Source organism: Prionailurus viverrinus, chromosome A2, assembly GCF_022837055.1.
Source record: "Prionailurus viverrinus isolate Anna chromosome A2, UM_Priviv_1.0, whole genome shotgun sequence".
Lineage (NCBI taxonomy): Eukaryota > Metazoa > Chordata > Mammalia > Carnivora > Felidae > Prionailurus > Prionailurus viverrinus.
In genome coordinates, this window is record NC_062562.1 from 25,024,451 (window position 1) to 25,048,610 (window position 24,160).

The window sequence follows — 24,160 nt, forward strand, 5'->3', positions numbered from 1 at the left end:
ATGGTAGATTTATTTCATCATTATTGCTTTCTTACATTTGACTTTCTGTTGTAAAATTTTGAAGAAAACAAGAAAAATCAATTTTCCAAAGGATATTTATTGGATGTAATTAATTTAAGAGCCAAGGCATTCAATGTTAAAAAATGATGGAAACAAATCACAAGGGGGAGTTCGAAGGCCAAACAACAGAAGGATTTCCTGGGCAGATCCTTCCCTTACAGAAATGCTGCAGATTTTTATAGTAGCCCTGGAACTAGATGGAAGCCTATCAGAACAGAGCTCTGGCACACTACTTAGCCTCAGACATTTGGTAACTTTTATTTATTTAGTAATTTCTTCCATTAGGGTAACAACTTTTCCTACTAGATTGGAGGAAAAAATACTTATATATTTATAAAAATCATAATCAATCTACCCAGTTAAAAACATATATACACACAAGAAACAAAGAAAGGCAGAAAGAAAGTCTCTTTTGTCCACATTAAAAACCATATCAATTTGACTGATTCCAATTTTTAGAAAATGAAATGCAACATATTGACACAGAATGACTGACAAATAATAAAAGCATATAAAGTAATTATTAAATTGTACCATATGGTAGACCTATTTCATTAATATTGCTTTCTTGCATCTGAATTTCTAGTGTAAATATTTTGAAGAAAAATTAAACAAGAAGGAAAGAAAGAAAAAGAAAAAAGCTTACATGCAAAAATATAAAACACATTTGTGGAATGGAAATTAGGGAAATTTAGTTTTAACTATTCAAAGGCAAGAATACAAATGTGAAGGAAGTGCAAAAACACCCAAAGCAAAATAATAAACAGTTCAGGGATAAGACAAACGAGCTCTTCCTCCTCTTCCTTTCCTAAACAATTCAATCCTAAAACAGAACATGGTGCATGGTAGGCATCTCTGCCAGGAGAGAAAGGAAGACATGATGGCTCAGAGCAAGGTGTGAGGGCTTATGTGAGATAAGGGAGACGTTCACATGGAGAACGTGACTTGCTGTGGGGCTGCTGGAACCCAAACGTGGTGAGGAAAATGTACATGTGTGAAGGTGATCTGGTTTGAGATGACAGGCCAAGAAGTGTGAGGGGCCTGGAGGGGCAGCCTGGTATGAAGTGTCAGAGCCAGAGTGTGTTGAAGTTGTCCACGGTGGAATGTAAGAGCAGGGGGAATAGGGTGTGTGCATGGAGAGGTGGTCTGGGATGAGGTATAGGAGCACTGTAGGGTAAGGAGGGCTTTCCTCTGGGGGTTGCCCTAACATCGGGAGCCAGAGCACAAGCAAGCATATGGATAGGGGGCCTAAATGTGCAATACAGAAGCCTAACTGGGGTAGGAGCATAACCACGTGGGGGGAATCTGGCATGGAGCACAGCCTGAGAAGGTTGAGGAAGGGTATCTATGAAGGGCAGGTGGGTGTGGAGTGTCAGAGCCCAAGTTGGGTAAGAAAGTCATCTGCACGGAGGAGAGGGTTTAAGCAGCGATGAGATACTGGTTACTAACAAGGACTGATCAAATAAGTAAATAAATTAAGAATAATAGGAGGTAGTTCCTCAGAAAGGGAAAAGAAATACCAATATAGAAAGAAAACTAGAGTGAACCTTGTCTTGTAGGATTGGAATTGGGGGTACTGGTGTGACTTTAGGGTTTTCAGTAAATACAGATATAGAAGTACATATGCAAAAATGTATACATATTATATATGAGTAGGTACATATGCATCCCTTTACAAATATATATGTATGTATGTGTGTGTATATATATATATATATATATATATATATATATATATATGTATACTCCCTAGCTCTGTCCACTGAGAGGGCCTAAAATCAGTGATATTCCAATAGCAATGAGCTCAACCAGTACCCAGATTTTGGCTTCTGAATCCTATTCTCCACTAAAAAAAGTCAAGGCTTTTTGAAGAAATGGGTGATTCCAGGGCTAAGGAAGAAAAAATACAAGAAAATCTTGGCACCCAAGAAAACATAGGTCCACGCAAAAGCTTATATACAAATGTTCGTAGTAGCATTATATGTAACAGTCAAAAAGTAGAAACCATCCAAATATCCTTCAGTGAATTAATGGATAAATAAAATGTGGTATCCACACAACAGAACATCATAAAGTGAATCAAATAATGATTCAGGCTACTGCACGGATAAACCATGGAAATGATTTGCTAAGTGTAAGCAGACACAAAAAGCCACGTATTTTAGGATTCTATTTATATGGTATGCCCCAAAGAGGCAAATCGATGGATGGAGATAGAAAGTAGATTAGTGGTTCCCAAAGTCTGGTAGAGGAGAGAGAATGGGGAATAACTGCTACTGGGTACAGGGTTACTTTTTGAAGTGATGAAAATGTTCTAGAACTAGATAGCAGTAATGATTGCACAACTTTGTGAAATACAGTAAAAACCAGTGAATTGTATATTTTAAAAGAGCGAATACTATGGTATGTGAATTATATATCTTTTTTTAATTAAAAAAAAAGATAAGCTTGGCACATTTTATACTAGAAAGCAAGGAAGTGTTTCAGGGTGCCTAAGTAGCTCAGTCAGTTAAGTGTCCAGCTCTTTGTTTTGGCTCCGGTCACGGTCTCCTGGTTCATGAATTTGAGCCTACATCAGGCTCTGTGCTGACAGTGCAGAGCCTGCTTAGGATTTTCTCTCTCTCTCTCTCTGCCTTCACCCACCCCCACTCGTGCTCTCTCTCTCTCTCAAAAATAAATGAATAGACTTTAAAAAAAAACAAGAAGGAAGGAAATGCTTAAAGAATGACAAGGATATGTAAAAAACCAAAACAAAACAAAACAGAGGCCAACTTGAAGACAAGTGTCACTGGCCAAATTGGGGACAACTGGAACACCAAATGAGAATAATGGATTTTAATAACCTATTGAATAAAACAGAAAAAAACAACAGCCCATAAAATATACACAATGTAATGATTTAAAATATTTCTACAAATTCTTTGACACTCCTTTTAAAACATGGAAGCCTAGCGGCTCAGTTGGTTAAGTGGTTAAGCATCCAACTTCAGCTCAGGTCATGATCTTGCAGTTCATGGATTAGAGCCCTGTGTTGGGTTCTGAGCTGACACCTCAGGGCCTGGAGCCTACTTTGGATTCTGTGTCTCCCTCTCTTTCTGCCCCTCCCCCAACCCTGCTCTGTCTCCCTCCCCACCCCCCTCAAAAATAAACATTTAAAAAACAACAACAACAACAACAACAAAAAAAAAACCATGGGAGCCCAATCCTCCCCCTCTTAGCTGTGGGCTACGTTATTGGTTTACATGTAACAAACAGAGTAAGGTAAAGCAACAATGTGCAATTTTGAAGGTTGGGTCATTAAAGACATTTTGGCTTCTGCCTTGTCTCAGATCACCTGCCCAATACTGTGAGAACATTCAACTTGCCCTATGGGCCAGTCCACATGGCTAGAAATGAGGCTCCTGCTAAAATCCACAAGAAATGGTGACCTCCAGCCAGCAGCCAAGTAAGCCTTTTAGGGAAACAGATACTCATGCCCCATTTGTCCAAATGACTAAAACCCTAGCTGGTATCTTGACTGCAACTTCATAAGAGATTTAGAGCTAGAACCATCTAGCTAAGCCATTCCCAGATTCCTAACCCTCAGAAAGTGTGTGAAGTACTATTTGTTCTCTCAAGCCTCTAAAGGGGTAATTTATTACACAGCAATAAATAACTCATATACAAAGTTTCAAAGTGCCTCCCCACAAAATACTTATTCACAAAAAGAAAAGGAGTAACTACCAATCAAGAAGCTTGGAGAATACCACAAAGTAAACGTCACCAGTAATAACGCAAGCTACCTCCATGTCAAACATGCAGAGCTTGAATATAATTTTGAGTAAATCCCAGACAGACCTAAACTCAGGGATTTCCTGCAAAATAACTGTCTTGTAACCACAAGAAGCTTAGGTGTATGAAAAGAAGACTTGAAGATCTATTCCAGACTGAAAGAAAGACAGAAGAGACAGGACAAGGAAATGCAACAGAAAATTCTGAACTAGTATTGTGACAACTGGTGACATCTGAATTAAATAATATTATCAATGTTAACTTCCCAATTTTGATGGCTGCATTATATCCTTATTTGTACGAAATAGACTCTAAAGTATTCAGAGATGATGGGAACATCAGGTCTTCAAATGACTATCCACTGGTTCAAGGAAAAAAGTTTTCTATATTATACTTACTACTTTTCTGTAAATTTATGATTGTTTCAACTATCTATATGCATGTATACACATATACATTTGCAAATATAAACATATATATATATATACATATATATATATACACATATATATATATATAATTTTGAAACAATCACAAATTTACAGAAAAGTGGCAAGTGTGTGTATGTGGGTAAGTATACATTTAATAGTGGGATGCCCTTAAGGCATTAAAGCTGGAAATTATGTTTTCTCACAAGTATTGTAATATATTCTCAGTAAGGGCAAAAACAGACAGCAAGTACAGTTATAAGATGAAGCATTCTATGAAATTATAGTACATTAGAAATATCTATTATATAAAGTACTTTTATTAGGGGAGATAAGTATTAAATATTCAAGGAAGAAACCTATCTCCAGCTCGAACTTTAATAAATATTGATGGTATGTGTCTAATTAACTGCAGTGTAAAATTACTAAAATGAGAGTTCTATAGGAAAATCATAGGATATTTTTTCAGTATTATTTTTATATCTCCACTCTGGAGTGGCACGCTTTATGCTAAGTTCTACTGCTCCCCACCCCTGCCAAAAGCCATCCTCTGGCAAAAATGAGAAACTTACTCCAAATAGATAAATAAATGAATAAATAGATACATACATAAATAACTAGATAATAAAGGTTTCAACCCTTTTCAGAAAGATATACCATGTTATTATAATCTTGAAAATTAAACTAACATCAAAGAGCATCAGACACATCAGATTTTTTATTTATTTATTTATTTTTTTTAAATTTTTTTTTTCAACGTTTTATTTATTTTTGGGACAGAGAGAGACAGAGCATGAACGGGGGAGGGGCAGAGAGAGAGGGAGACACAGAATCGGAAACAGGCTCCAGGCTCTGAGCCATCAGCCCAGAGCCTGACGCGGGGCTCGAACTCCCGGACCGCAAGATCGTGACCTGGCTGAAGTCGGACGCTTAACCGACTGCGCCACCCAGGCGCCCCCAGACACATCAGATTTTATGTAGTAATAGTAATAGACTTTTACACTCTTTGAAACACAAAAACACTCATAACTGTTATCTATCCTGCCAGTGGGGTAGAAAGCCAAGACGGCTCATTCTCAAGATGAGGGCAGAGGAAGATGACAACACATCACTGATATGCCTCCTGCTGCGTGAAGAACCAACAGCAAGTATCATTAGGTAAAACGTCCTTGACTCCAGGCAAGAGAATGTCCATTTCTTTCAACAGAAAACCATCCCTCAATTCTAAGCCCAACTTAAAAACTGAATGAGAAGGCTATGTACATGATTGAGAGGGCTGAAACGAAAGCCATGGTCCATGGATACGTGGTAGCTTAACAAGCCTTGACTTGCTAGAAGGAGGGGGACAAGCCCTTACACTCAACTGCATCTCTGGCACTCAGCTCCAAACATCTTTCCAGGTCTCTTTCCTTTGCTCTCAAGCTAATTGTGGGTATAAAAATATCACCTTCAATATAATGATAAACATTTAAACTCTTATTCACAGGAATAAATGTACAATGTAAGCTCTCCACGAACAAAATGAAGAGTGCCATCATGGACGAAGCACTAATCTGAACGTCAGATGTTAAATGCTCGGTGCAATGCTCTCTCTGTGTGGGACTATTATTGTTCAAGTTTCCATTTTCTCACCTCCTGAGCAACAAGAATTAAAAGAACAACACACTAACTTGTCCTACTTTAAAAACAATAACATGTCATTCATAATCAGGAGAAAAGATATATGCTAATAAAAAGTGTTAGTGGTAGGAATAATAAATTGCCATGAAAGCAAAGATAACTGATAAACTGAAAGGCATTAAGACTTGCACCCAGCAGTTCAAAAGAAAACAAGTCTGGTAATCAAATTCTATATCAACTTATGCCAGTTCTTCACTTATTCCTAAACGAATGAAGTATCAAAACTACTAACAGTATGGATCCTTCTTAGTGTATTTTTCCTGTAATAATTATTCATGTATTTGGGGGGCACTTCTCCTCTTTATTCTAAGAATGCTACAACACTTAATTTTTTAAAAGAAAATCAATTTGAGGGTGCCTGGGTAGCTCAGTTGGTTGAGAGTCCGACTTGTGAGTTCGAGCCCTGGATCCGGGTTTGCACTGACAGTGCAGAGCCTGCTTTGGATTTTCTGTCTCCCTCTCTCTCTGCCCCTACCCCGCTTGCATGTTTTCTCTCTCTCTCTCTCAAAAACAAATAAACATTAAAAATGTTTTAAAAGAAAATCAATTTGTTTTTAAGATTTATCATTTACGGGGGTGCCTGGGTGGCTTAGTCAGTTAAGCGCCAGACGTCAGCTCAGGTCATGATCTCACGGTTCGTGAGTTCGAGCCCCGCATCGGGCTCTGTGCTGACAGCTCACAGCCTGGAGCCTGCTTCAGGTTCCTTGTCTCCCTCTCTCTCTGCCCCTTCTCACTCTGTCTCTCTCTCAAAAATAAATTAAAAAAATTAAAAAAAAAGATTTATCATTTACATACAGAAACATTTACACTTAGCAAAGATATAAAACACTTCCATCACTCCAAAAATTCCCTCATCCCCTTTTACTCAATTTCCCTCTCCCACCCTCCAGGCAACCACTGAGCTGATTTCTGTCCCTTTTCTAGAATATCTATAAATGGAGTCACTGAGTAAGTAGCTCTTTAAAATCTGGTTCCTTTTGCCAAACATAACACTTCTGAGAGTCACCTATGTTGCTGGCTGTATCAATAGTGCTGTCTTTTTTTAACTGCTAAGTAGTATTCCACACACATGTAAGAATCCATTTGTTTATCCATTTACCAGCTTATGGACAAATGCAGTTTCTGGTTGTAGGCTGGTATGAATAGAGCTGCTATAAACATTTGCATATAGGTCTTTGTGAGGATGTATGCTTTCATTTTTACAGGATAAATTCCTAGAAGTGGGATTAATAGGCTGTGCTAGGGCCAAGTGTATAAAACAAATCAAGCATATAGAACTAATCATCCTCTGAAGTAGTATTCCATGTAGTTTAAAGGTCACACATACACAAAATTCCACATACACCCCAAACCAAAAATCCCAGTCTAAGCCTTTCACATGACTCCCAATTGCATGTATTACTATTTAATAACTGCTCTGCAACAACAGTGGTTTCTCAAGCCAAGCAGATCTACCCAGGAGCTGGAACTTGGGCACTAATCCAGAGATTTCTATTCAGCTGCCCTCGGTAAGGCACAGGCATTGGTACTTTTCCCTGTTCTTTTTTATGTGCTAGATTCTCTTTTTTTTATTTTGCATTTTAAAAAGCTTCAAACATACAGAAAAACAAAGGCAGTAGTGTAAGAACCCCCATTTACCTATCATCTAGAGTTAACAATATTTTACCATTTTTACTTCATTAATTTTTTTCTTACGGACGTATTTTAAGTCTTAGGCTCTACCAACTAAGCTAGCTGGACACTTCTTAGTAAATATTAAAAAAAATTTTTTTTAATGTTTATTTATTGTTTTTGAGAGAGAGAGAGAGAGAGACAGAGCACGAGCAGGGGGAGGGGCAGAAAGAAGAGTGAGACACAGAATCCGAAGCAGGCTCCAGGCTCCAAGCTGTCATCACAGAGCCCGACACAGGGCTTGAACCCACGGACCGTGAGATTGTGACCTGAGCCGAAGTCAGACACTTAACCAACTGAGCCACCCAGGCACCCCTTACTGAAGTATTTTAAAATAAAACACAAACCTCATGACATTTCACTTCAAAATAGTTAAAAATTCATCTTTAAAAATCAAGTCTATTTTCTTACATCATTACAATACTATTCTCACACCAAACCAAACAAAAAATAATTTGTTTCTACCATGTAATAGCCAACCACATCCAAATTTCCCTAATCATCAAAGTTCGTAACATGCATTAGGGATGAACCATTGATTTATAACCTGTGAAACATAATATGACTATTTTTTTCCAGTTTTCCACATTTAAGAACATTCATTTTCTAAAGAAATTAAAAACAATATCACAAAGCAAAGGAGGAAAGGCACTTAATAAAATTTACCTGAAAAGATCCACCTCATGAACAGTAGGTAAAATAACAGATATATGTGTGTCTGCCTGAGATAAAAGAGAAAAAATACAGAAGATATCACTAAAATTTACAGAAATTCATTTTTTAAAAATGCCTATCTATCTTGTGATCAATAAGCCATATTGCCCTATCTTTTAAGATTCTCTTCCTCCAGGAGCAGCCACAAAGAGATTGGGCCTTAGCAATCTCTCCTAACACAGCAGAAGGTCAAGGATGACAGATTCCTTGGATAAAACATTAATCTAATAGTCAGAGGACAGATTAATTCACAACTGCATTATGCCAGTTGATATATGTATATAACAGGAAAAATTAGTTTTCCTACTGCTTTCTATTTTAATTCAATTCAAACAATGGGAGTGTTAATATACCAGTTAAAACATTTCAAATAAAAACTTCAACCGGGGCGCCTGGGTGGCTCAGTCAGTTGAGAGGCTGACTTCAGCTCGGGTCATAATCTCACAATCCGTGAGTTCGAGCCCCACTTCCGGCTCTGTGCTGACAGCTCAGAGCCTGGAGCCTGCTTCAGGTTCTGTGTCTCCCTCTCTCTCTGCCCCTCCCCTGCTCATGCTCTGTCTCTCTCTGTCTCAAAAATAAATAAAAACATTAAAAAAAAAATTAAAAAAAAAACAAAAACTTCAACCCCACCCATGAACAGATGTGACTGTGGGGGAAATGAAAAGCAATCATAACTAAAGAATCCTTTGACTGAGTTTCCTAAAAACAAAAGCCTGTTGACCATTCTTCTAAGAAGGTAAGAGGTTTTATGTCCTTTTCCCCTAGTCCTCACAGTTACATTATAAATTGAGTTCTCCAGTATCTGCTAGATAACAAACAAGAAAAACAATCTGAGAAACATTAGAAAGTTTATTATCAATTTATTACAAAATTATTTAATGGGATATTTCAGTAATATTCAGAAATATATCATAAACCCAAGAAGCTCTATATTTGCTAGTTTAAGAATTCTGTTAAAGAGACTATATATGCTGGATTATTCTACCACAGTACCACACTACCTGCTGAGTTAACTGCGCTATTTGAGTTGTCCCAGGCTTGTCATGACATGTGGGAATCCGTACCTTGAAGAGACAGAGAAGAAATTAACTTTGGCTATAAAAGAATGTCCTTTATATGGTCTGCGACTCCCACTACAACGAGGGATCAGAAACACTCTTACCACTAAAACAGTACACTCAGCAATGCATAAAAATCCATAAAAACAAAGTATTTATATCAGATTTTAAAACTACAGTCTTATTTATCTTTAGTCACAGAAGGTAAGTGAACCAATGTCTCCATATTCCCATACACATGGAAATCACTAACTCACTGAGAAGCAAATGTGCTGAAAAACAGAAAAAGAGCATCAACTTCATACTGCTTCCTATTTATTGTTCCATTCTTTGCTTCATTAATATACACACACCCAAACACACCCTCTCAAGCTTGCCAAATTATGGGATAAATCTCACAGGAAACCATGAGAACTTACAACCCAGAGCTAGGAGTACCACTTTGATAATCTCCCAGGGAAAAAAACAGAACACATCCTACAGAAGTAAGTACATCTAAAAACACAGCATTGCCAAAAATAAGTCCAATTTGAAAATGAATTGCAAAAGCACTACAGCACATTCATACAAAGCCTGAGAGCAAAATGCTATTTCATTTTTTAAAAAAGACAAGAAAACTGAATAAAAGTACCATATCCTGGGATGGGCATGTTTGGTCTGACATCACACATGAAGAAATTTATTACTAAGAACCAATGGCTTTCCTAATTTCTTCCCATTTTTACTAATTCATACTTGACTCTACAAGTATTCTGCAATGCCACCCATCTCTGGAGGGCCATGGAGTTGCAGAAGTCTCAAAGGCTGCATTTACAGTCACATGTATTATACAAGAATGACACCCTTGTGTAAAACTCTAAGGATGAAATGGGACAGGTAGCCCCTGGAGTTGTGTAACTAATGGTTCTGTACAGCAGGATAAACTGTGGGATCTCTAACTCCTCACACACAAATGACAGCAATATTGACATTGAACATTATTAGGAAGTTAAAAAGCAAAACTCATCTATGAACTTCCTAGAGTTCTCTAGAAAAGGAGACAAATGAAATAAAAGCTATTACCTTCATTACAACCCCCATAATAGGCAGGTGTAATGTCTTCCCTGGCACTGGGGCAGGCCATCGATCAACATCATTACAAGCTGAAAAAATAATACAATCTTTCCTTAGTATAAGTTCAAATTGCAAAATATGAAAAATGAAACATTAGAAATTAGAACTCCAGGGGTGCCTGTGTGGCTCAGTCATGATCCTAGGGTCGTGGGATCAAGCCCTGTATCACACTCTGCACTGAGCATGGAGCCTGCTTCAATTTCTCTCTCTCTTTCTCTCCCTCTGTCCCTCTCCCCACTTACGTGTTCTTGCTCTAAAATAAAATAAAAACTAAAAAAAGAAAAAATTAAAAAGGTAACAGAAAAGTAAAAGTGGTGAAAATATCTTGCATTTCACCAGAAATACACCTGTGTTCTTTTTTTTTTTTTTAAGTTTATTTGTTTTATTTTGAGAGAGAGAAGAGAGAGGGAGGGACAGAGTGAGAGGGAGAGAGAATCCCCAAGCAGGCTCCGCACTGTCAGCCCAGAGCCCAACATGGGGCTTGAATTCATGAACCATGCATGAGATCATGACCTGAGCCGAAATCAAGAGTCAGACATTTAACCAACTGAGCCACCCAGGCACCCTGAAATATACCTATGTTCTAAGATACAAACTAGTTCATAAATTTTTTGAAAGGGAGTTTTCCTATTCACTCATCACTACCCAAATTAGCAACAAAAACATAACACTCAATAGAGGCCTCTGCATTGAGTGACATAAAGATTTGTTTAAACACTACTCTGAGAAGCAGAGCTGTCAACTTCATATTTGTTCATCATTAACCTAATAAATAGGCATCATCTATGCTGCAAAAGGAGATAATAAAAGATACGGTCTTTTGTGTTTGTAGGTAAAGATGAAGAATAGCTTTTCATTTCTCTCCTACCATATAGCCCTTACAATTCTTCTTTTTTAAAACAATTTTTAAGAGATATTTTTTAAGTTTATTTATTTATTTTGAGAGAGAGGGAGAGAGAGTGGGTGAGGGGCAGAGAGAAAGCGACAGAGGATCCCAAGCAGGTTCTGTGGTGTCAGCTCAGAGCCCATCATGGGGCTCGAATTCATGAACTGTGAGATCATGACCTGAGGTGAAATCAAGAGTCAGATGCTTAACTGACTGAGCCACCCAGGCGTCCCTAGCCCTTAAAATTCTTAACTAAATTTTTTAGAAAGTCAACTTTATATTTATCAGCCATTTCCAGGAAAATTTTTAAAACTCCTTCATAAAGTATCTAAGTCACACAATATTTAACTTACCTGCTTCCAAATAAGGTTCGCTCTTTTCAAAATACTCTGGCGCTATCTGTTTGAGCACGGTATGAAAAAAATGAATGTAAGGTAGTTTGCTGATCAAAACCAAGGACTGGAGAGAAAAAAGAAACATGATTTTTTATTTTCCTGATGATTATAATTTAAATTTGTCATTTCTTATAAAATCAATTACTAACAAGCTAAATTCAGCAAAAAGTGTGGATTTTGAAAGAAAGTTTTTGCAGTAAACGGTTAAAAGAAAAACTACATAAAACTACAGTAGCAGAATGCAAGAACTTTAACCTTATTACTACACCTTAAGAGCATAAGGGCATATTCACAGATTCTCCTGATCTCCAGGAAAAAGAATTTCCTATAAAGAGACAAATATTATGGATAATTTCCAAGGCCTCGCTACTACTGTCATTAGCAAAGCAGTTCTACCAGGAATTAGTGAGATGAACTCTTTCTAATATAGGAAGAGCAAATCGTGATGCTTTTTCAAACTAAGACCTATGATTGCTGTTATTTTAGTTTTCAATGATCATAACCATATACTTAGAAACTCTGACTTTATAGTTGGGCCAATTCAGATATGGATTATGCCAATTTTTTCATCTATTTCTCTTGGAAACTACTTTTTACCTTTCCATCCAATATCAATTAGTGGTCAAGGCACATTCTAGTTACAAAAGGTAAAGGTGTGTCCCTGTTAGCTGTAATTAAGTCAGAACCAATTATTATTTTTAATGATGATTGGGATTTAATTAACTAATTAATCAATTTAAGTAATTTCTATACCCAATGTGGGGCTCAAACTAACAAACCCAACATCAAGAGTTGCATGCTCTTCTGACTGAGCCAGCCAGGTGCCCCTAATTTTTTTTTTAAAGAAAATAAAATGACTGTACATTTAGAATGGAAATACTAACGATTAAGATGTTGCTAAGATGTATTTAGTGACTCTTAGCTGTTCAAAAAAAGATACTGCAGACTTTTATTAGTTGTAACGATATTAAAAATCATCTGTTGATTCTTTTCCTCATCCCAAAATGTGGAAATTAAGCAGATTCATTTGGCTTTTAACAATTTCATACAATATGTATAACTGTCAGGAATCTAGGACAGAGATAGCAGAAAGGCAAAATTCAATCCCAGTTAAAAATCTAGGGACAGGGGCATCTGGGTAGCTCAGTCAGTTAAGCATCCAACTCTTGATTCTCAGCTCACATCTTAATCTCAGGGTCCTGGGCATGAGACCTACTTTATTTATTTATTTATTTATTTATTTATTTATTTATTTATTTATGTATTTTCAATGTTTATTTATTTTTGGGACAGAGAGAGACAGAGCATGAACAGGGGAGGGACAGAGAGAGAGGGAGACACAGAATCGGAAACAGGCTCCAGGCTCTGAGCCATCAGCCCAGAGCCTGACGCGGGGCTCGAACTCCCACACCGCGAGATTGTGATCTGGCTGAAGTCGGATGCTTAACCGACTGCTCCACCCAGGCGCCCCGAGACTTACTTTAAAAAAAAAAAAAAAAAAAAATCTAGGGACAGGTATCTATAATCTAAAAAAACAAAAAAAAAAAAGTAAGTTCTAGTATGTTTAAAGATAAAATATCAAAGACTTTAAAGACTATTCATCCTTACAGTTTCTATTTTTCTATCCACAATATAAAAACAATTTCCCTATTAGTGCATATGAAATTTACCTTCTGGAAGTAGCCTCTTTTTAGACTTTTATCTCGAACTTGTCGGAAATACACATATCCGTAAAAATAAGCAGGATCCTTCTATGAAAGAAGTGACAAATAAAAAAATACATATTGCCATCCTTTTGTTATTATTAACATCACATTCCTTTACAAACCTGAACTGAGATATGAAATATACACAAAGATCTAGTTATGCTTTTCCACCAACACAATCATGATAGTAACTGGCAGATATAAACTTGGAGCTTGCCCAAAGGTGAAATAATTTCAACTAAAGTACTAAAATCAGATTTTTCCCATTATAACCTCCTCAGCTTATGTTGTTTATTCATATCTGTACTAGTTAATGGACGTCAGGAAACAATCAAATTCTACGTTTTCTCCAATGCTACATGTATATTTTTAAATTGTGCCCACAAGTATGAGTTAGGGGTCAGTCTTAATAAAATGAAGTATCCTAATGTAAAATTTTGAGAGAGAAAAAAAGGAGTTAAATGCCAATCTGAATGTTACATAATCAGTTCTATTTTTACCTAATAAAAATGAAACACCGAAATATTTATCAAAATATAATTTGAAAGTAAATACATTCCAAAAAACATAAGAAGTTTTTACATCCTAATGAAATAAACTTTAACCCAGTTCCTAACTGATTATTCTTTGCACAAATATTTATTGACCATCTACTTTGAACAAGGCATTGTGTTACAGAAGTTAAAAGATGCATCAGATATAGTTCCTTAAGAAGACCACAATCTATGAGGGACAAAAACAAACCTCAAGGTAGGTACTATGAAGAAACCACAAAGTGTTACAGGGAGGCCAAGAGGGAAGAGATTACTTCTGTCTATGGGAATCAGTAGAGATTTCATAGAGGCAGCTGTTTTCGAATGGGGCATTGAAGGATGCATAGGAGTTAAACAAAGGCAAAAACATCCCAGGTTTAGAGAGCCAGGAGTTTGAGCAAAAACAAACACACAGAGACTGAAAAATACAAGCTACCTCAGGAAAAAGCACATAGTTCAGTTTGGTTAAAATGTGGCACATGTACAGAAAGGAGATAAAGTTGGAAACTGGAAACGTAAAGGTCTTATCTTGGAAGGCCCAAAAAGTGAGGACAAGGAAATCGCACTATCATTGCCTCTTTATTCATTAAGCAACAGATAGCCATTTTGTATTTCTTTTTATATAATATATACATGTACTTTAGCTGACAACTCTGTATACAATATATTACATTGAAAAAAACCCAAAAGATGGGATGTCTAGGCAAAATTATTATCCTCATCAGCCCTCAATTCCCTCATTTACAAAAGAAACTCTCAGAACACTATGAGGACTGATGAGATAACACAAGCTTATTAATACAGTGCCTAGAATATAAGCACCAGTCAATAGTAACTATTATTATCAGTTGAAAGAATATGTTGATAGCGAAAGCAAAAGGTCATGGAAAGGAGTAGATGGCTATAAGACATTTCAAAGGTAATAGCTTTGCTAACTGGGAAAGGGTTCCTGTCATTACTGGAACCAGGGAGGTTAACTGTAAATGCTGATTTTAGGCAAATGAGGTCATACTGGATGTGCTGATAGGACATCCAGACGGAAATGTGCCTCACACAGTCAGAGATGTAAATATGGAATACCAAACAGAAGCCTATACTCTGAAATAATCTAAATTATTAAAATTGTTTTTAATAAATAACTGGAAAACAAAGCTCAAAAAGAGACAACTACAATTCTATCATAAAGTAGGGAATCTTCAACTCTACGTGATATTTACTGGTATGGTACCACCCCAACTCCACATCTAAACAAAGAGGTATTAACAAATGAAAGAAAACCACCTCAACATTCTAATTTATTTCTAAAATTCACAGTGGCATTATATGTTTCAAGAACAGTAACTTTGTAAAGTTTCTTTCTTTCACATGCTGAATCCTTATGAATTAGACTCACTTAGGAAATCTAACAGTATAATATAGTAATAACACAAAAGTAAAATATTTCTGAATGCTTTAGAGGTAACTGAGTTCTAAAGTTTCCTCTCACATGGACATTTTTCTATTGCTACTTTTCCAACCTTTAAGTAAACTGGTAAATCTTTGTCATGATGATCCAGGAGACAATGCAGTGACACCCTCCTCCCAGAAGATTGTCGAAATCTAAAACAAAACTGGGTATCTCCAAGACAACCTAATGAAAACAAAAATGAAAGTAATTAAGAATAGCATAGCATAACATTTATTTACCCAGATTCATCAAATGTTAGAGCTAATAAGGTCCTATCAACCGTTTAAACCCATTCTATCACGTTTTAGAAGAGAACAAGGAGATCCTGAGAATTCAAGTGACTTGTCCAAAGCTACCTTTGCTGGTTAGAGGCAAAGCCATTAGCAAAACATGCATCTTAACTCCTATGTCTCCTTACTATTTTCCTATTCCATTTTCCCCCAGTAATTAAAAAAAATTTTTAACTGTTTGCATGTAATGTTGACTCACAGACATAATAATGAGAAAAGGAAGCCAAATGCAAAAGGACGTATACAGTTCAAATCCATTTATATAGTTTTTGTTATTTTTTTTAAAGCAGGCAAAACTAGGGGCGCCTGGGTGGCGCAGTCGGTTAAGCGTCTGACTTCAGCCAGGTCACGATCTCGCGGTCCGTGAGTTCGAGCCCCGCGTCGGGCTCTGGACTGATGGCTCAGAGCCTGGAGCCTGTTTCCGATTCTGTGTCTCCCTCTCTCTCTGCCCCTCCCCCGTTCATGCTCTGTCTCTCTCTGTCCCAAAAATAAATAAAAAATGTTGAAAAAAAATTTTTTTAAAGCAGGCAAAACTAAACTATAGTGTTTAGGGATGCATAATTGGGTGATAAAAGTATAAAGAAAAGCAAGACACTTATCACTGTAAGAATCAGAATTGTGGTTGTATTTGGAGGGAGGAAGGAAACAGTGTTTAGGAGGGGACATGAGGGAATATGAGGGGGCTTTTAAGGCGCTGGCAAGTTCTATTTCTAGACCTTGTATGTGTTTTGTATTTCACAATGAGGAGTTTTTTTTTAAAAGACATAATATAGCAAACTCAGGAAGAGCCCAAGTAATAGATTCACTATTTTCCTCATTTTAATTTAAAAGGTTTTTGATTAGGAACGGCTGGGTGGCTCAGTCGGTTAGGCATCCGGCTCAGGTCACAATCTCGCAGTTCATGGGTTCGAGCTCCGCATTGGGACCTGTGCTGACAGCTGGGGGCCTAAGCCTGCATTTTGTGTCTCCCTCTCTCTCTGCCCCTCCCATGCTCATGCTCTGTCTCTCTCTCTCTCTCTCAAAAAATAAACATTAGAAATAAAAATAAAAATAAAATAAATAAAAGGTTTTTGATTAATAAAGTTTTTAAACATTAATCATTTCTACCAAACCTCTTAAAACATGTAAAATTTACCTAAACTATCTGGCAATAATTACAAAAAAAACCCATAAATAGTCTAAAAAGTCAAAGACATATTAAGTAGCTTATCACTGAAATTCTTCCTGGTTATTATATTTAAGAACTAATAAGATTATATTAAATATGAAATATGCTCAATTTTATTATTTACTATTACACACTGAAGTACTTATATTTTCTTAGCACGTGAAGTTCTCAACAAAGGAGGTAGAAACTTGTTAATGTTTAAGTTTTTTAAAAAACAACATACCTAAATGCAGTTATAGAAACTAATATTTCTTATTTATTTTTAATTTTTTTTAATGCTTATTTATTTATTTTCAGAGAGAGAGCACACGCGGGGAAAGGGGAGGGTAAAAGGGAGAGGAAGAGAATCCCAAGCAGACTCCACGCTGTCAGCACAGAGCCCGATGTGGAGCTCCATGAGACCGTGGACCATGAGCTAAGCCAAACCTAACCTAACCATGAGACCATGACCTAAGCCAAAACCAAGAGTTAGTGCTTAACTGACTGAGCTACCCAGGCGCCCCTAGAAACTAATATTTCTTTGGTGATGAAGTGGGCAGGGGACTGGAGGATGGGCCAAGTCAATTTCTTTACTTGTTACAATAGATAGTTTAAAAATAAGGAAAACACATGAAACCTGAGATAATGGAAAACACTCCTAGCATTGTTTTAGTTCAAGAGATTTATAAATTGATGGTTCAATTTTTCCCTTTATTAGACATTTAAATATTGTGTTTTTTTTAAAAAAAGGGAAGAAAGAGCCAACAGACATGAACAGATGCTCAACATCACTCATCATAGCAAAATGCAAATCAAAACTACTATGAGATACCATCTCATTCCTGTCAGAATGGCTAAAATCAAAAATACAAGAAATAAGTGTTGATGAGGATGTGGAGAAAAAGGAACCTTCATGCACTGCTGGGAGGAATGCAAACTGGTACAGTCACTTTGGAAAGCAATATGGAGATGCCTCAAAAAAATTAGAAGTTGATCTACCCTGTGATCTAGTAATCACACTACTGGGTATTTAGCCAAAGAATACAAAACCTAATTCAAAAGAATATATACACCCCTATGTTTACTGCACCATTATTTACAGTAGGCAAATTATGGAAGCTGTCCAAAGGTCCATCGATAGATGAGTGGATAATATATACACAATATATATACACACAATGGATTATTATTCAGCCATAAAAAAGAATGAAATTTTGTCACATGCAACAACAAAAATGGATCTAGAGAGCACAATGCTAAGTGAAAAAAGTCAGAGAAAGACAAATACCACATGACTTCACTCACATGTGGAATTTAAAAAGCAAAACAAAGGAAAAAAGAGAAACACAAACCAAGAAATAGACTCAACGATAGAGAACAAACTGATGGTTGCCAGTGGGGGGTGGGTGAAATAGGTGATAGGGATTAAAGAGTGCACTTGTGACGAGCACTGAGTAACGTATAGAATTGTTTAATCACTATATTGTACACCTGAAACTAATATAACACTGTATGTTAAAACATATTTAAAAAAAAAAAAGAAAATGCCACTAAGAAGGACACATTAATTTCTCTGAGACACGTAATAGGATAGAGCAGGAAAAGATAATGGATTTTAAGAAACAGATACATAGCATCTGGAAAATGCAAAGAATGCTGAATTTTGTGAAAGGGAAGTAATGAAGCTCCCATAGCCTTAACTCCCTACCCATCCAGCTCCATTCTCAAATCATGGGCATGCTGTGAGAACTTTCCAGTAATCAGCTGCACCCACAAGCTGTACAGAATTGGTCAAGAAGACAGTTCACCAAGTCGAAAAGCTTTAGCCATGTTATCCTTGTCAACTGAGGTAAATGGTTCCTGTTTTATGTTTCAGAGGTCTGTCCCTTCACACACTAAAGGTTACTAAAGAAATATCAACTCTTGGGGCACCTTGGGTGGCTCAGTCAGTTAAGCGTCTGACTCTTGATCTCAGCTCAGGTCTTGATTTCAGGGTCATGAGTTCAAGCCCGTGTGGGGCTCCACGCCAGGCATGAAGCCTGAGAAAGAAAGGAAGAAAGGAAGAAATATCAACTCCTTATCTTGCTAGACCTGTGTTCTCCATTCTGACCTCATCATTATGATGAGAAAGGAGACATTACAGATTGACGATCAGATTTTTTGCATTTGCTATGCAGAAAATGATACCTAGAAAGAGCAAGGAAATCCTGACACCCTACAACCTCATCAAAAATAAATCTCTACTGTTAGTATGAGCCATTCAGTTTGTCAGTGTAACAAGAGACTGCAGCTCTACACAAGCAACATAACAATTACATGTGAAAAACCGTTACATGAATGTGATCGTGGGGGAAAAGTTGGGACCCGAGGACAAAGGCACCACAATCAATGGAATCTAGTCCCAGGTCTGTCAATAATTAGTGTTCTAGAAGTCACTTAACCTAAGATTCTCAATTTCCTTGTCAACAAAAATGGTATCATAAGATACTCTCTAAAGTCACTTCTAGTGGCTATGTTCAATTATTCTAAAATAAAACTCCACAACTGACCTATAATTGTACTGAATTCCAAGCATCCTTTACCCAACATATTCACTAAGCTCTACAAAACTCCAAAAAGACCTAAAAGTTATGCTATTTGCACCACACCTTTCTGATTATTAACATTAAAAATGAGAAAACATTTTAATGGAAATCATTTTTTCCTTATATAAACCAAGGTACAGGGATTAACTTACACAAGTTTTAAGATCAAGTGACAGCTCTCCACGAAAAATAAACCTTAATATGGGTTCTTGATCAAGAGCAACATAAACCCTTTCCTTTGATAAAATAGCAAGTATTAAGAAAGCAGCAGATTTGCTCAGTAAAACCCCACAGCTTTAAGGTAAGTTCCAGTTTAACTAATCAAGACCATGGTTACTAGCCTAGAAAACAGAACTAATAAACCAACACTCTTTAAACCAAGAAAATTGCTGTGACCTTTCCCCACCATCCTTTTCCAAATAACTAAGTTCTTACAACAGAAATCAAACACAATCCCAGGTCAAAATTATTTTCATTATATTTTGTCACTATTTTGGAAGTGATTTTTCCCTTTCAATATATGAGTTGAACACTACTATTTAATGAGTGCTTATCCTGTTCCAGGCACTGTTCTAAATGCTTTAGATATATTAACTCATTTGGTCTTCATGCTTCTTAGGTACATCCCATTATCATTCCTGTTTATGAAGAGGAAACCAAGGCATAAAAAGGTCATGTAAACACCCAATAAAATAAATCTCCTAAATGGCAGAGGAAGAATTTCAATCCAAGAAGTTTGACTCTGGAGCTGGTACTCCTGAAGACTGCATCATACTGGCTCTTTCAAGTCAAGACCTAAAAAACACTCCTATTCATATGAAATATCCAGAGTATATAAATCCATACAGGAAGTAGACAGGTGGTTGCCTAGGACTGGTGGGGGGTGAAGTAGGTGGAAGGGAAATGGAGAATGGAGTTTCTTTCTGGGGGACAGAAGTTTTCTAGAATTGATCGTGGTGATAGTTGCACAACTCTATGGATATACTAAAAATCACTGAATTATACACTTTACATGGGTGAATCATATCTCAATAAAACATTTTTAACACGACTTTATTGCCAATTGGAGCAGAGATCAAAAGCTTCTTCACTCAAAAAAAAAGTCCTTCTTTGGGGCACCTGGGTAGCTCAGTCGGTTGAGCATCCGACTTTGGCTCAGGTCATGATCTCGTGGTCTGTGAGTTCGAGCCCCGCGTTGGGCTCTGTGCTGACAGCTCAGTCCCTGGAGCCTGCTTTGGATTCTGTGTCTCCCTCTCTCTCTGCCCCTCCCCCGCTCATGCTCTGTCTCTCTCTCTCTGTCAAAAATTAATAAACATTAAAAAAAAAAAGTCCTTTTGGGCGCCTGGCTGGTTCAGTCTGCACAGTATGCAACTCTTGATGCTGGGAGTTGGGAGTTCAAGCCGCATGTTGGGTACAGAGGTTACTTAAATAAATAAACTTAAAAAAAAAAAAGGTTAGAAAAAAAGTCCTTCTGAAAAACACCCTTCAGATCACACTTCTTGAACTCACTGGTCTCTTTGCCACACAGTTCATTCAAGTAAGGAGCCGGTTCTTTCAGTCATGGCTCTTCCTACATAAATGTCACATGGAATACCAAGAAGAGCTTTCCCTCCATATGGTCAACTAATCTTCGACAAAGTAGGAAAGACTGTAAAACGGAAAAAAGACAGTCTCTTCAACAAATGGTGTTGGGAAAATTGGATGGTGACATGCAGAAGAATGACGCTGGACCACTTTCTTACACCACACACAAAAATAAATTCTAAATGGATGAAAGACCTAAATATGAGACAGGAAACCATCAAAATCCTAGAGGAGAACACAGGCCGAAACCTCTTTGACCTTGGCTGGAAGCAGCGTAATAGACACGTTGCAGAAGGCAAGGGAAACAAAAGGAAACATGAACTATTGGACTTCATTAAGATAAAAAGCTTCTGCCCAGCAAAGGAAACAATCAACAAAACTAAAAGGCAGCCTACAGAAAAGATATTTGCAAATGACATATCTGATAAAGGATTAGTATCCAAAATCTATAAATAACTTATCAAACTCAACACCCCCCCCCCCAAAAAAAAACCCAGTTAAGAAATGGGCAGAAGACATGAATAGATAGTTTTCCATAGGAGACATCCAGATGGCTAACAGACACATGAAAAGATGTTCAACATCACTCATTATCAGGGAAATACAAATCAAAACCATGATGAGATCCCATCTCCCACCTGTCAGAATGGCTAAAATTAGCAACACAAGAAACAGCAGGTGTTGGTGAGGAGGCAGAGAAAGGGGAACCCTACTGCACTGTTGGTGGGAATGCAAACTGGTGCAGCCACTCAGGAGAACAGTATAGAAATTCCTCAAGAAACTAAAAATAGAACTACCCTACAATCCAGCAATTGCACTATTAGGTATTTAGCCAAAGGATACAAAAATACAGATTTGCAGAGAGTCCAAATGTCCATCAACTGATGAATGGGGTAAGGAAGATGTGACACACACACACACACACACACACACACACACACACACACACTGGAATATTACTCAGCCATAAAAAAGAATGAAATCTTGCCATTTGCAATGAAATGAATGGAGCTAGAACGTATTATGCTAAGCAAAATAAGTCAACCAGAGAAAGACAAATACTATATGATTTCACTCATATGTGGAATTTAAGAAACAAAAGAGATGAACATATGGGAAGTTGGGGGAAGAGAAGAGAAGGAAACAAACCACAAGAGACTCTTAATGATAGAGAACAAAGTATGGGTAGATGGAGGGAAGTGGGTAGGAAATGGGCTACATGGGTGATGGGCACTAAGGAGGGCACTTGTGATAAGCACTGGGTGTTGTATGTAAGTGATGAATCACTGAATTCTACTCCTGAAACCAATATTGCACCGTATTGTAACTAAAATTTAAATGAAGAAAAAAAAATACCTGAGCAAAAAAAAAGAACTCTCCTCCCATTTTAAATTCTCAAGGGCATAGGGTATTTTCCAAGCCTCTTTCACATCTGCCAATCAAACCAAGACTGCAAAGCTAAACAGGACACCTTCTTGTACCAAAAATATCACTTAAAGATTCGAGATAAAAGCTTAAATACTATTCCCACAGGGAACAGACAACTTTAACGATTATTTCTATATTAGCACAAACACAGCTATAGAGTAGATCAGGATGCATAAGACTAAGATAAAACACGAGACTTCAAGAGCTAGGCTGGCTCTATGTAGTCACTCTCCCTGTGATTAAGAGCGGATGAGCTGGAGTTGCAGAGAAGCAGGACTTTAGACCAGAGCTTCTCAAAGTATAGTCCACAGACTGATGCCAGTCCACAAACTCTTGTTACTAATCCATGACAAAATAAATATCCAACTTGAGAATAATTATTTAGAAAGTCTTACAGAAATCTGATAATGCCATAACAAATTTGGACTTTTATTTTGCATTTCTTTCATTTTTCTCCCGTTCATTTTTCTAAATATGCATTTAGATTGCATTTCATAAAAGCATGGTCCACAACAGATTGGAATTTTTTAAAAATCCAACTGGCCCTTCAATACAGATAGTGTGAAGTACTGCTCTCACCACTGGGAAGGGTAAAATACATGATGATGTCCCTGTTGTTTACAGAGAAGAAATCTGTTGAGACAAATACTGTCTGCATATCTAATCCATCCAGATCAAGAATTAATCTTTCCAACGGCACCTGGGTGGCTCAGTCGGTTAAGTGTCCCAACTCTTGATTTCCGGCTCAGGTCACAATCTCATGATTGTGAGATCGAATCCTACATCTGCTGGTGCTGTCTGCTGTCTCCCTCTCTCTCTGCCCCTCCCCTGCTCTCTCTCTCTTTCTCTCTCTCTCTCTCTCTCAAAAATAAACATTAAGAAAAAAAGAGAATTAATCTTTCCCTTGGATTCATCCTTATTTGAAACTCCCTCTACTAATACTGAATTTTCACTCTGGACATATTTAAAATATAGTGATTATAGTCCTTGGGTACCCATCATAGCTTAAGCCTCAGAAACACCTACATCCAGATGATATTAATGGTAATCAACACAGAGAAAAAAAATCTGACAAATATTTATGAGAGAGAAGGCACACTTTAAATTTAGGCTCCTAAAGATAAAAGTCACTCAAATGGAACAAAAGAAACTGAAACCTAAAAACAAACTAAACAAAAAATTTTCTTCTAAAGTCACAGGATCTAAGGTATGTGTGGCTGTTAACTAACTTGGATTTAAATTTTATTATTATTAAATATAATTTATTGTCAAATTGGTTTCCATACAACACCCAGTGCTCATCCCAACAGGTGCCCTCCTCAATGCCCATCACCCACTTCCCCTCTCCCCCAGCCCTGACCAACCCTCAGTTTGTTCTCAGTATTTACGAGTCTCTTATTGTTTGCCTCCCTCCCTCCCTCTCTGTAACTTTTTTTTTCCCCTTCCCCTCACTCATGGTCTTTTGTTAAGTTTCTCAGGATCCACCTATGAGTGAAAACATACAGTATCTGTATAGACAGATAATATAGACAGAATTAATTAATTAGGCTAATTAATTAATAAGGCTAATTAATTAACCTAAGGCTATTAATTAACTAATTAATTAATAAGGCTCTGCCAGCCTTATTTCACTTAGCATAATACCCTCCAGTTCCATCCACGTT

At 37.1% G+C, this 24,160-nt stretch overlaps 1 protein-coding gene across 3 annotated transcripts in view; it reads right to left on the reverse strand.

Moving 5' to 3' along the window:
* Positions 1-24,160, reverse strand: part of DENND6A (DENN domain containing 6A) — a 68,809-nt gene that overhangs the window by 24,565 nt on the left and 20,084 nt on the right. For 2 of the 3 annotated variants that reach the window (XM_047828584.1, XM_047828600.1), the window contains 6 exons: positions 15,533-15,645; positions 13,447-13,527; positions 11,735-11,840; positions 10,445-10,524; positions 9,326-9,388; positions 8,277-8,332 (listed from right to left, as the gene is read on the reverse strand). In XM_047828584.1, the coding sequence (XP_047684540.1) occupies positions 8,277-8,332; positions 9,326-9,388; positions 10,445-10,524; positions 11,735-11,840; positions 13,447-13,527; positions 15,533-15,645 (499 nt within the window). The remainder of the gene's footprint in view (positions 1-8,276; positions 8,333-9,325; positions 9,389-10,444; positions 10,525-11,734; positions 11,841-13,446; positions 13,528-15,532; positions 15,646-24,160) is intronic. The other variant, XM_047828590.1, reaches the window with a different exon arrangement.